This window comes from Thamnophis sirtalis, unplaced genomic scaffold (genome assembly GCF_051295495.1).
Source record: "Thamnophis sirtalis isolate CommonGarterSnake01/CBP01778 unplaced genomic scaffold, rThaSir2_p1.2 scaffold_19, whole genome shotgun sequence".
Taxonomy (NCBI): Eukaryota; Metazoa; Chordata; class Lepidosauria; order Squamata; family Natricidae; genus Thamnophis; species Thamnophis sirtalis.
In genome coordinates, this window is record NW_028261399.1 from 191,310 (window position 1) to 205,388 (window position 14,079).

Here is a 14,079-nt window from a genome sequence, read left to right on the forward strand (position 1 = left end):
CAAGCAGTGCGGCTTTTTGCATTTGACTGATGGTGATTTTGTCAATTTTTAACTGTTTTAAATGTAATTCCAGTGCTTTTGGAATAGCACCCAGTGTGCCAATTACCACTGGAATTACCACTGCTGGTTTGTGCCATAGTCGTTGAATTTCGATTTTTAAGTCCTGGTATCTTGCAATTTTTTCATGTTCCTTCTCGGCGACCCTGCTATCACCTGGTATTGCGATGTCTATGATTGTGACCTTATTTTTCTCAACCAGTGTGATGTCTGGTGTATTATGCGCCAGTATTTTGTCGGTTTGTATACGGAAATCCCACAAGATCTTGACCATCTGATTTTCGGTGACTTTTTCAGGCTGATGTTCCCACCAGTTTGTTGCTGTTTTAATATTATAATTTTTGCACAAATTCCAATGGATCATTTGTGCTACTGAATTGTGCCGCAATTTATAATCAGTCTGCGCGATTTTTTTACAGCAGCTGAGTATGTGATCAACAGTTTCATCAGCTTCTTTGCAAAGTCTGCATTTGGCATCATCAGAGGATTTTTCGATTTTGGCCTTAATGGCATTTGTGCGGATAGCTTGTTCTTGCGCAGCCAGGATTGGTGACTCTGTTTCTTTCTTTAATGTACCTGTTTTTAACCATAACCAAGTTTGTTCACTGTCCACTTTATCTTTTATTTTTTCCAGAAATTGACCATGCAGTGCTTTGTTCTGCCAACTCTCCATTCTTGATTTTATCACATCTTTTCTGTATTCTTGTTTTGTCTGTTGGGCCTTCAGTAGATTTTTGTTCTTTACTTCGATTAATAGATGTTCTTGACTTTCTTTTAAATAATCAGCCAGTGCATGTTTTTCCTCTTCAACTGTTTGCTTCACTTGTAATAATCCTCTGCCACCTGATTTTCGGGGCAGGTACAGTCTATCAGTATCACCACGTGGATGTAAACTGTAGTGCATTGTCATTAGTTTCCTGGTTTTTCGGTCTAAAAGGTCCAAATCAGCTTGTGTCCACTTAACTATACCAGCTGTGTATCTTATAACTGGTATTGCCCAGGTATTTATGGCCTTGATTGTATTTCCACCATTCAATTTAGATTTCAAAATTTTCCTAACTCTGTTGGTGTACTCTCGCCTGACAATAGTTTTTACTTCTCCATGCTTGATGTTATCCAACTGCAGAATGCCTAAGTATAACATTATAAATTATTATTATTATTATTATTATTATTATTATTATTATTATTATTTTGAGCCATGGTGGCACAGTGGTTAGAGTGCAGTACTGCAGGCTACTTCTGCTGACTGACAGCTGTCTACAATTTGACAGTTCAAATCCCACCAGGCTCAAGGTTGACTCAGCCTTTCATCCTTCCCGAGGTCAGTAAAATGAGGATCCAGATTGTTGGGGGCAAGAGGCTGACTTTGTAAACCGCTTAGAGTGGGCTGTGAAGCACTTTGAAGCAGTATATAAATGCTACTGCTACCTTCCTTTCTCCCTGCTTGGTAATTTCTGGGGAGTTTTACGGAAAGTGAGGGAGAAAAATCACACAGCAATGTTGTAACCACCATAGTAGGGGGGTTTCACCATATTTGCAGACCCCTGTGCTCTAGCCGGGAATCCCTGAAGTTAGGTTGGAAAGAAACTGAGATGGCTTGCCAAAATTGGTCAGCTTACCCACTCCCCACCCCCCGCTTGGTCCATAACAGAAACAGCACTTAGACTTATATACCGCTTCACAGTGCTTTCCAGCCCTCTCTAAGTGGTTTACAGAGTCAGCCTCTTGTCCCCCAACAATCTGGGTCCTCATTTTACCCACCTTGGAAGGACGGAAGGTTGAGTCAACCTTGAGTCGGTCGGGATCGAATTCCTAACTCTGGGAAGAGTTTGCTTGTAATTCTGTATTCCAACTAGAGGAAGGAAGGAAGGAAGGAAGGAAGGAAGGAAGGAAGGAAAATAGCAGTAGCACTTAGATGTATATCCCGCTTCACAGTGGTTTTACAGCCCCCTCTAAGCGGTTTACAGAGTCAGCCTCTTGTCCCCCAACAATTTTGGTCCTCATTTTACCCACCTCGGAAGGATGGAAGGCTGGGTAAATCATGAGTCGGTCAGGACTGAACTGCTGGCAGTTGGCAGAGTTAGTCTGCAATACTGCATTGTAATCACTGTGCCACCATGACTCTAAAAGTCACCCCCCCACCATTGTTTACCATGTTTGAGGGAAGGAGCGGGTGGCACCCTGGTCCTTCCCCGAGAGCCCAACAGCCCCCCAACCTTTCTACATTTCTGAGGTCCCACCACTTACCAAGGGGGGCCCTTCCCTCCACAGGGACATCAAGCCCGACAATATCCTGATTGACACCAGCGGGCACATCCGCCTAGCGGACTTTGGTTCCTGCCTTCGCCTGGCTCCGGACGGCACGGTGAGCTTGGCCTGGGGTCGGATGGGGATTGGCGTCCAGCCATGGTTGGGGAAGGCTGCCCTGGATGGTCGTGGGGTAGACAGACCGCCCCCCACCACCACCAGGCAGCTCAGGAGTGTCAGAGCGAAGAGGGTGGGGTCTTTGCCAGTGTATTGTGGGCATCAGTTTTGGTAGGAGGCCATTCATTTCCTGAAAATGGTCTTTTTAATTGCACACGGCATGTTTTGTTAAACTAAGACCAAGTTTAGAGTGCACCCAAGTTTAGAATTAAGCCAGGTTTAGAACTAAGCCATGTTTAGAGCTAAGCCAGGTTTAGAGCTAAGCCAGGTTCAGAATTAAGCCAAGTTTAGAGCTAAACTAGGCTTAGAGCTAAACCAGATTTAGAGCTAAGCAAGGGTTAGAGCTAAAATGGGTTTAGAGCTAAGCCAGGTTCAGAATTAAGGCAGGTTTAGGGCTAAACCAGGTTTAGAGCTAAGCCAGGTTTAGAGTTAAGCCAGGTTTAGAGTTAAGTAAGGTTTAGAGCTAAGACAGGTTTAGAACTAAGCCTGTATAGAGCTAAGCCAAGTTCAGAATTAAGCCAAGTTTAGAGTTAAACTAGGCTTAGAGCTAAACCAGGTTCAGAATTAAGGCAGGTTTAGAGTTAAGCAAGGTTTCGAGCTAAGCCAGGTTTACAGTTAAACCAGGTTTACAGTTAAACCAGGTTTACAGTTAAACCAGGTTTACAGTTAAACCAGGTTCAGAGTTAAGCTGGTTCTGGGAACTGTAACCATAGGGGTCTACGGAGAGGGGGCGGGAGAGCAAGGAGTGGTTTTGGGTGTCAAATGATGTCAAGTGTCATCAAGCCAACACACGAAATACGTCGAGGGCATCCGCTATGCTCCAAATAAATCAGCATTTGTATAAAGCCACGTTTTTTTCCCAACCTTGGCGACCTTTGGAAGGGTGGACTTCAACTCCCAGAATTCCATGCTGGCTGGGGGGGGATTCTGGGAGTTGAAGTCCACCCTTCCAAAGGTTGCCGAGAGGCTCTTTCGATCTTAATCCAAAGGATAAACTTGAAAGGTGGCAGAATCTGAACTGGGCTCTGCCTTTCCTTCCCCCCAGGTGGAGTCATCGGTGGTGGTGGGCACCCCCGATTACGTCTCCCCAGAGATCCTGCAAGCCATGGAGAACCGCAAGGGCAAATACGGCCCCGAGTGCGACTGGTGGTCCCTGGGCGTCTGCATGTACGAGCTGCTTTTCGGGGAAAAGCCTTTCCACGCCGAGTCCCTGGTGGAGACCTACGGCAAAATCATGAACCACGAGGTGAGCCAGGCGGGCACCGGGGGGGGGGGGGAGAAAGACCGCGGGAATGATTTTTAAAAACGTTCTACAGGTAGCCCTCAAGGGTAAGATTCAGCTGGTTTTGCATCTCGTTTGCCGAACCGGTGGTTGCAAGGAGTGGCTGGCCCCACCCCGCCCAACCCTCCCTTCCCAGGAGTCCGCATGCGGTAGGGGTGGGCTCCGGCAGCCGCTACTGCTGGTTTACTTCTGGGCGGGCCACGCATGCACACGCACACCACAATAAAAATTGTTCTGCGCATGCGCAGAAGCCAAAAGCGAGATGGTGCGGCCGTAGAAGAACCAGTTCGGGGACGTGGCCAGCCTGGGTCACTTTGTTTCTAGCAACCCAGGCCACCAAACCACTACCAGTTTGGGGTCCGTTCATCATACCGAGTAAGTGCAGGGCCCACACGGAGGCTCCAGGAGGGCGAAAAATGGGCCTCCTGGAAATTCCAGAAGTCCGGAAACGGGTGCGTTTTTGGCTTCCGGAGGGCCTCTGAAGCCCTGGGGAGGCCTCCCGGAAGCTCAAGGAAAGCCTCCGGAGCCTGGGGAGGCTGAAAGCTCCCCCTCCATGGTGCAGGAGGCCGAGTAGGCCACGCCCACCATGGCCACACCCACCCAAGCCGAGAACCATTTGCTAACGTTTTTCAATCCCATCCCTGGTAGTCCTCGATTTACGACCACAATGCAGCCCCCACATTACTGACAACTCAGCAAGACAGTGGTTAAATGAGTCCCCCCCCAATTATATGACTTTTCTTGCTGTGGTTGTTAAATGAATCACTGCAGCTGTTTCAGTTAGTAACCCGGTTGTTAAATGAATCGGGCTTCCTCCTTGATTTGGCTTGTCAGAAGGTCGCAAAAGGGCGAATCACCTGACCCCTTGGGACGCTGCGGCCGTCGTAAATATGAGTCGGTTGCCAAGACTCTGGATTTCGATCACACCTGCCACAGGGATGCTGTAATGGTCATAAGTGTGGACAAAGGTCCTTTTTTTCAGGGTCTTCGGACGGGCACCAAATGACCCGTTGTAAGTCGAGACTGCCTGTACTTACTTGTTTTGCAAGTGCTTGTTATGCACACGTGATGGCCAAACCCTCGTTTGCAATTGGTTTGCAACTGGCAGGAAGAGCCAACACCCAAAAAGAGAAGCTGGGGATCCAGAAAGATCTTGATGGACTTGAACAATGGGCCCCGTCCAAGAAAATGAAATTTAATGGGGAGAAAAGCAAAGTTTCACACCTATGCAGGAAAAACCAAAGGTTCAAGTACTGGTTTGGCGCAACCTGGCTCAACAACAGGAACTGGGGGGGGGGGGACCCTGGAGTCAGGTAGACAGTTTAGACAGGGTTGGAAGGGGGATTCCAGATGTGGGGGGCATGGGGGGGCAGGAAGTAGTACACCCACCGTTTTCATTCCAAAGAGAAGCAGGAAATCACCCCACTCTCTTGACCTGCTTGTAGGCAGGCTGTGGGTGCCCTCCCAGCGGCTGATGGAGCCTTTCCATGGGGCAGGGCCTCTGGTGGCACTACTCAGATGAACAGAGCTGGAAGGGACCTTGGAGGTCACCTAGTCCAACCCCCACCCAACCAGGAGACCCTACACTCTTTCTGACAGAGGACAGTCCAGTCTCTTCTTGAAAGCCTCCAGGGATGAAGCTCCCATAACTTCCGAAGGCAACTTCTGTCCCATGAGTTTATTCTCACTTGTCAGGAAATTCCTCCTTATTTCCAGGTTGAATCTCTCCTTGGTCAGTTTCCATCCATTCTTCCTTGTCTGACCTTAAAAGGTGCTTTGGAGAATAGCTTGGCCCCCTTCCTCCTCTCTGTGGCAGCCCCTCAAATATTGGAAGACTGCCATCCTGTCTCCCCTAGTCCTTCAGATTAGCAGAATTGGAAGGGAGCTTGGAGGTCATCTAATCCAACCCCCACCCAACCAGGAGACCCTACACCATTTCCGACAGAGGGCAGTCCAGTCTCTTCTTGAAAGCCTCCAGGGATGAAGCTCCCATAAAATGATCCCTTAAACGTGAGCCAGCCGTGCACGGCAGCAGCCAAAAAAGCGAATACAATCCTTGGTTGTATAAACAGAGGCATTGAATCAAAACCGTGTGAAGTCTTAGTATAAAATTTGATAAATCCTCGGTACGGCCACACCTGGAATACGGCATCGAGTTTTGGTCACCAGACTACAAAAATAAGATGTTGAGACTTTGGAAAAAGTTCAGAGAAGAGCAACTAAGATGATTAAAGGCCTGAAGAGTAAAACATATGAGGAACGGTTGCAGGAATTGGGTCTGGCTAGTCTAAAGAAAAGAAGAATTAGGGGTGACATGATAGCAGTCTTCCAAAATTTGAGGGGCTGCCCCCAAGAAGAGGGGGTTAATTTATTCTCCAAAGCACCAGAAGGCAGGACAAGAAACAATGGATGGAAACTAATCAAGGAGAGAAGCAGGAGAAGGAATTAAGGAGAAACTTCCTAACAGTGAGGACAATTAGCCAGTGGAACAGCTTGCCACCATAAATCGTGGGCGCACCATCCCTGGAGGTCTTCAAGAAGAGGCAGACAAGGAAGAATGGATGGAAAATGACCAAGGAGAGATTCAACCTGGAAGGAGGAGGAATTTCCTGACAGGGAGAACAATCAACCCATGGAACAGAAGTTGCCTTCGGAAGTTTAGGGAGCTTCATCCCTGGAGGCTTTCAAGAAGAGACTGGACTGTCCTCGGTCAGAAGTGGTGTAGGGTCACCCGCTTGGGCCGGGGGTTGGACTAGATGACCTACAAGGTCCCTTCCAACTCTGTTAGTCTGCAAAGAACAGAAGTTGTGTGAGCTTCATCCCTGGAGCCTTTCAAGAAGAGACTGGGCAGCCACTTGTCTGAAATGGTATAGGATCTCCTGCTTGAGCAGGGGGCTGGACTAGAAGACCTCCAAGGTCCCTTCCGGCTCTATCCTGATTCTGATTCCTTGTGTATACAATCTGAGAGACACGGCTCAGATCAGGAGGGAAGACCAAGCGTTAAGCCGTTAGGACGAGAAAGAGCTACGGAGCGAAGGAATTGGTCCCCATTGTGAAATCTTCAGATCTAGGAAACCGGGAGGCCCCTAGGGCAATTCAACTGTTGAGCCCGACCAATGGAAGATGGGCTGTGTGGTCCTCCAGGTTGCTTAGCAACCAGGAGGACCCCAACGCCCATCTTCCGTTGGTCGGGCTCAACTGCTGGATTTTGCACCCGTTCAGTAGCTGATGGGTTTTTTTGCCTGGGGCAAAAGATTCAGGCAACTCCCTCCCTGAGTCAAATTGGCTGCCAGCCCTGGGTGTGATCTCTTCCACTTCCCCTCCCAAACGTAGCTTGGCTCGCTTTCACGAGTCACCTCAAACGATCCCACGGCAGGGCCTTTCTTCTCCACCCAGTCGTGGCCACCTTTCGGCTCGACATTTCCGTGGCTGAGCGAGACACTCGCGAAGTGAGCTCCGCCCTGTTTTACGACCTTCCTCGCCCCGGCTGCTCAGTGAATCACCGCCGTTGTTAAGCTGGTAACATGGTTGTTAAGTGAATCCGGCTCCCCCATGGATTTTGCTGGCCAGAAGGTCGCAAAAGGGGATCGCGTGACCTCCAGGAGGACGCAGCTACCGTCATAAATGCCAGTCGGCTGTCAGGCTTCTGAATGGTGATCACGTAACCATGGAGATACTGCAACGGTTGTAAATGCCGATAAATCACTTTTTTCGGTGCTGTTGCAACTTCAAATGGTCACTAAGTGAATGGTTGTAAGTCGAGGACTGGCTGTAGCCCGTTCTTGAAGGGTGAGCTTGCCTCTTCACTTCTGTTAATGCAGGGTGAATTCTGACAGCTGTGCAACCTTTCTCTTGCCCTTATTTAAACCCTGATTTGTTGTTTTCATGATCTTGGTTACCTTGCTTAAACCCTGATCTGTTGTTTTCATGATTTTGATTACATTGCTTAAACCCTGATCTGTTGTTTTCATGATCTTGGTTACCTTGCTTAAACCCTGACCTGTTTTTTTCATGATTTTGATTACCTTGCTTAAACCTTGATCTGTTTTTTTCATGATTTTGATTACATTGCTTAAACCCTGATCTGTTTTTCATGATCTTGGTTACAATGCTTAAACCCTGATCTGTTTTTCATGATCTTGGTTACAATGCTTAAACCCTGACCTGTTGTTTTCATGATCTTAGTTACCTTGCTTAAATCCTGATCTGTTGCTTTTATGGTTACCTTGCTTCAACTCTGATCTGTTGCTTTCCTGATCTTGGTTACCTTGCTTCAACCCCGATCTGTTGCTTTCATGATCCTAGTTACTTCCAGGAATGTTGGTTTCCGGAATCCCCGGCAGAGCACAGCGCCCCCTATCGATACCAGCTGCCCAAGGCTAGCAGATAGACCCTCTGAGATGTCGGCATCCCTGCTTCTCTTTCCTCTTCCAGGACCACCTGCAGTTTCCTCTGCATATCACCGACGTCTCAGAGAGTGCCAAGGACCTGATCCGCAAGCTCTTGTGCCGCCAAGAAGTCCGCCTGGGCCAGAAGGGCATCGAGGACTTCACGCGCCACCCCTTCTTCGAGCGCATCGCCTGGGAGGACCTCCGCAACAGCCCTCCCCCCTTGGTCCCCAAGGTAGCCAGTCCGGCCGACACTTCCAACTTCGATGTCGACGACGACACCCTCAAAGAAGCGGTAACGATCCATGATGCCAAGGGCGGATGCCAAGGGCCTTGTGCCAGGCTGGTGTGTGTGTGTGTGTGTGCGCGAGATGGGCAGGAACCCCAGGAGTTGCCAAGCAGATCCTGACCTCCCTGCCCTAGAGAAAGAGAGCGGGATGGGTGGGTGGGTGGGGGGGTTGGCTGGGTTTGAGATCTGATGGAAACTTGGGAGGCTACAGGACGGAAAGGAGATGCCACAGAGGGCTGGCAACCCATGCTCAGTGCCACTGCTTCAGTGCCACTGCATTTGTGGTCAGGCCTAAACCCAAAGATGCCACTGAAAATCCAGTCTAATCCAACCCTTTATTAGCTTACACCTTAGATGTAGAGTTCGATGGATTTTTATTGTCACTAACTGGCGTAGGTTAAAATGAAATTTCATTGCACACAGCTCTCCAATCCAGGTAGTCCTTGAATTGTGACCGATGACATCATCCATGCCACCCCTTTGGGAGTGAATGGAAAAGTAGGGAGTCACTGCTGGGGGGTGGGATGGCGGTGGCAGCTGCCGCTATAAAAACAAAACATGTACATGCATCCCCTCAATAACAAGAAGTCCTCCCTTTAGGACTAGAATCAAGGCCAGAATAATGGTGGCAAGTTACGTTGCTCGCTAAGTGGGACGCCGTGCAGGTAGTCCTCGACGTACGACCACAATTGAGCCCAAGATTTCTGTGGCTAAGCGAGAGTTTTTAAGAAGTAACAGCAATAGCTGTTAGACTTCTATCCCGCTTCACAGTCCTTTTACTAAGCGGTTTACGGAGTCAGCCTCTTGGCCCCCCAACAATCTGGGTCCTCATTTTACCCAGCTCAGAAGGACGGAAGGCTGAGTCAACCTTGAGCCAGTGAGAATCGAACTGCTGGCAGTTGGCAGAATGAGCCTGCAATCCTGCATTCAAGCCACTGCACCACCATAGGAATTCAATAGAATTGGAATGAGAATGAGAATAGAATAGAATAGAATTGAATTGAATTAGAATAGGATAGAATTAGGATAAGATAGGATAGAATTAGGATAGGGTAGATAGGATAGAATTAGAATATAATTTAATAGAATTAGAATAGAATTAGAATAGGATAGAATTAGGATAGGATAGAATTAGGATAGGGTAGATAGGATAGAATTAGAATATAATTTAATAGAATTAGAATAGAATAGAATTAAAGTAGAATTAGGATAGGGTAGAATTAGAATAGGGTAGGATAGGATAGGATAGGATAGGATAGAATTAGAATATAATTTAATAGAATTGGAATAGAATAGAATAGAATTAAAGTAGAATTAGGATAGGGTAGAATTAGAATAGGATAGGATAGGATAGAATTAGAATAGAATAGAACAGAATAAGAATAGAATAGAATTAGGATAGGATAGGATAGGATAGAATTAGAACAGAACAGAACAACAGAACAGATAAGAATAAAATAGAATAGAATTAGAAAGAATAGGATGGGATAGAATTAGAATTAGGATAAGATAGGATAGAATTAGAACAGAACAGAATAAGAATAGAATAGAATAGAACAGAAAGAATAGAATGGAATGAAATAGAATAGAACAGAATTCTGAATAGAATGGAGTGGAGTGGAGTAGAATAATAACTTTATTGTCACTTTGAACGTACACTAATTGGCATACATTTAAATGAAATTTCTTTGCATACAGCACCCAAAGTGTCACCACCTCCCATATACACTACATAAACATGAAAAGATATATAAATAAATGCAAAATTATGCAGATACCCACATATATTATATGACACAGAGAAACAACACAATCTAGTTTGGATGCACACATGTACATGGAGAGAGAAACAAGTCTTGCGAGTTTACAAGATTGATGGTATGAAAGGAGCAAAGCTCTCCCAGAATCTGCTGGTCCTGCTAGAAATCCTTCAAAACTTCCTCTCAGAGGGGAGCAACCGAAACAGAACATGGCGTGGGTGTGTGGGGTCTCTAACAATGCTTCAAGCTCTAAGCACAGAGCGCTTATAAGCAGCAACCTGAATAACGGAGAGCAAGCTTTGTACAATCTTCTCCACTGTCCTTACCACTCTCTGTAGGGAGTTTCTAGCTGAGGCACTGCAGCCACCAAACCAAATAGGGATGCAGTTTGTTAAAAGGCCCTCAATTGTGCTCTGTAAAAAGTAAAAAGAACAGAGCTGTAAGGGAGGTAGGCAAATCCCTTGTCCACAATAGATGCTTTTTGCTAGAAACTGGAAGTGACACCCCCCCCCCCAAGTTTCCGACAAAAAAATGTACATTGTGATGACATGATTGTGGGACGCTGGAAACAGCTAACCCCGAATGCAGGGTTATTCTTGGGGGAGGCCGGTGAAAGTTCATCTCTGGGTTTAAGAATCCCTGGGGAGATCCGTCGTAACTTTGTAAGTCAAGGACTATTATAGTGGCCCCGGCAAGGAGGCATGGGATAAAATGGAAGTCGTGGTGCAAACACTGTGCAAATACTGGGACATGAGTTCCCGCACCAGTATCAGTTACACAAATACATAAATGCAGCCGTTACAGGATAACGTTACTCTGCGGGTGCCGTTGTTTAGGCTTCATTCTGACTGGATGCAGACACCGATGGCTTTTAAGTCATTTTGCAAGGCCAAAAAACAGGAGCAACTGAATGTATTTTGAAAAAAATGCAGGAAATTTAGCCCTTAGAGCAGGATTTCCCAACCTTGAGCTCCTTCCTTCCTTCCTTCTTTTTTTCTCTCTCTTTCCTTCCTTCCCTCCCTCTCTTTCTTCCTTTCCTTTTTTCTTTCCCTTCCTTTCTCCTCCCTTTCTTTCATTCTTTTTCCTTCCTTCTTTCTTTCTTTTTTCTTTCTTTCCTTCCCTCCCTCCTTCTCTCATTCTTCCTTTCCCTTTTTCTTTCCCTTCCTTTATTTCTTCCTTTCTCCTCCCTTCCTTTCTTTTTCCTTCCTTCCTTCCTTCTTTTTCCTTTCTTTCTTTCCTTCCTTCCCTCCCTCTCTCATTCTTCCTTTCCTTTTTTTCTTTCTCTTCCTTTCTCTCTTCCTTTCTCCTCCCTTCTTTCTTTTTCCTTCCTTCTTTATTTTTCTTTCTTTCTTTCCTTCCCTCCCTCCCTCTCTCATTCTTCCTTTCCTTTTTTCTTTCCCTCCCTTTCTCCTCCCTTTCTTTCATTCTTTTTCCTTCCTTCTTTCTTTCTTTTTCCTTCCTTTCTTCTCTCTCTCTCTCTTTTTCTCCCTTATTTATTTCGTCATGTTTATGTAGTGTATATTGGAGGTGGTGACCCTTTCAGAGTGGTATGCAACGAAATTTCATTTTAATGTGTGCTGATTAGTGTATATTCGTGTATATTCAAAGTGACAATAAAGTCAGTGTAAGGCATGTGGACTTCAACACCCAGAATGCCCCAGCCAACTAAGCTGAGCTAAGCTGGCTGGGGAATTCTGGGAGTTGAAGTCCACACACCTATCTTACAGTGTCCCCCAGATCATGTTGTCGACCGTGTGTGTATATTAACTTTGAACACAGACCCTGCAAGGAAGACCCTGCCCCTAACGACTCCTCCTGCCCTCGCTTGCATACCCAGGAGAGCAGGGGCATTTGGGGGGGGGGAGGGGAATGGCGCCTGATTTTTCTCCTCTGTTCCTGATTTTTAGGAGACGCTTCCACCAATTTCCCACGCTACGTTCTCAGCCCATCACCTCCCCTTCGTTGGATTCACCTACACCTCCGGGATGTGAGTACGCCTGTGTTGCTTTGATTTCCACCTTGCTCCCACTTGGCTTTTCATGCTCCGGGCAGCGTAGAGCCTTCAGCTTTAGCTGCAGCCTATCTCAAAACTGCTGTCCGCCGGCCACAGGGGTGGGTTCCTGCTAGTTCTAACCTCTTCTATAGAAGAGCTTCCACAAATCTACTGTGCCGTTTTTGAACTGGTTCCAGCTCCCTCCCCCCATCCGTCCGCACATCATCAAGATGAAGAGCGAGAGGAGGAATTCTGGGAGTTGAAGTCCACAAATCTTAAAGCTGTCAACTTCAACATCCCTGGGTCTTTTTTCCCTAAAAGGTTAGGGGTGCAAGGGTCTTGTAACTTGACAGCTTTAAAACTTGCACACTTCAATGCCAGAGTTCCTTGAGCCAACATTACTGGAGGAGGAATTTTGGGAGTTGAAGTCCATAAGTCTTAAAGCTGTCAAGTTTGAACACCCCTGGGGTTTTTTTTCCTAAAGGGTTAGGGGTGCGAGGGTCTTGTAACTTGACAACTTTAAGACTTGTGTGCTTCAAATGCCAGAGTTTCTGAGCCAACATTTCGGTTGCTAAGCAAGAGTGTTGTTAAGTGAGTTCCACCACATTTTACAAGTTGGCCACGCCACCCAGTCATGTGACTGCCAAGCCACTCCCACCAGGTCACATGGTCTTCAAGCCACTCCTACCCGGTCACGTGGCCAGCAAGCCACTCCCACAAAGCAGGCCACACCTACAGAAGAGGTTCTAAAAAAATTTGAAACCCTCCACTGGCCGGCCAATAGGGAGCTGCGGCCGTCTGCTTTCTGCTGGGCATCTGGGATTGTGCGAGGATAAGATGGCAGGGTGATTTAGTCTTTCAATGTGATGGGGATTTCTGATGCTTTCCATCATTTTGATTTTCGCAGCCGGAGGTTGCTGCATTCAGACAGCCAACTGCATGTATTAAATGCTCCTGTGCATGTATTAAAAAGTGGTTCAATGTGTTAGTCGGTCCCCAGTTCCTGTAAGGCAGAGGTGTCCAAACTTGGGAACTTTAAGACTTGTGGACTTCAACTCCCAGAATTCCCCCATGCAGGGAAATCTTAAAAGTTCCCAAGTTTGGACACCCCTGATATAAGGTCTCTAAATTGTGAATACAGGCAGAGTCCTCAACGTACAACGTTCAAAGTTGCAACAGCACTGAAAAAAGTGACTTACGACAATTTTTCACACTTAATGACCATTGCAGCCCCCTGTGGCCACGTGATCAAAATATCAGTCAGCTTGGCAACTGACTCATATTTACGATGGCCGCAGGGTCCCTGGGTCCCCATTTTGTGACCTTCTGACCAGCAAAGTCAACGAGGAAGAATCCAGGTTCACTTAACAACGCTGAGAGTCAGAGTGATTCACTTAACAACTGTGGCCAGAAAGGCTGGACAGGGGGGGCAAAATTCGGTGGTGGTTGTAAGTTGAGGACTATCTGTATTACAAAACAATATTGTGATTTCCACCACCACCACCACCCACCTTTTATTTTATTTTATTTATTTAATTTTTTTGCTGGAGTTTGCAAATTGTAGGCATCGAACTGGCTTAGCTCGTTTCCCAGCAAATAAGTTTTACTGAATGAATTCACAGGAAAATACTGGAAAAGATAATTAAAAAACAGACCTGCCAACACCTAGAAATGAATAAAGTAATAAAGTAATAAGTAATAAGTAATAAGTAAAGTAATAAGTAATAAAGTAATAAACACAGGTTTGTTAAAAACAAACAGATCATGCCAAACCAATCTTATTTTATTCCTCAATATAGTGACTAAATTAGCAAAATACTGTGGACATAATAAATAGACTTCAGCAAGGCATTCTACAAAGTAGACCGCAACCCATTTCTTGG

General features: G+C 46.4%; 1 protein-coding gene across 1 annotated transcript in view; it reads left to right on the forward strand.

Annotated features, from left to right (window-relative positions):
• Positions 1-12,194, forward strand: part of LOC148042269 (serine/threonine-protein kinase MRCK gamma-like) — a 38,364-nt gene extending 26,170 nt beyond the window's left edge. Inside the window, exons 6-9 of the mRNA XM_087703067.1 lie at positions 2,332-2,425; positions 3,530-3,730; positions 8,201-8,449; positions 12,111-12,194. Coding sequence (XP_087559193.1) covers positions 2,332-2,425; positions 3,530-3,730; positions 8,201-8,449; positions 12,111-12,194 — 628 coding nt within the window. The remainder of the gene's footprint in view (positions 1-2,331; positions 2,426-3,529; positions 3,731-8,200; positions 8,450-12,110) is intronic.
• Positions 12,195-14,079: the final 1,885 nt, after the last annotated feature.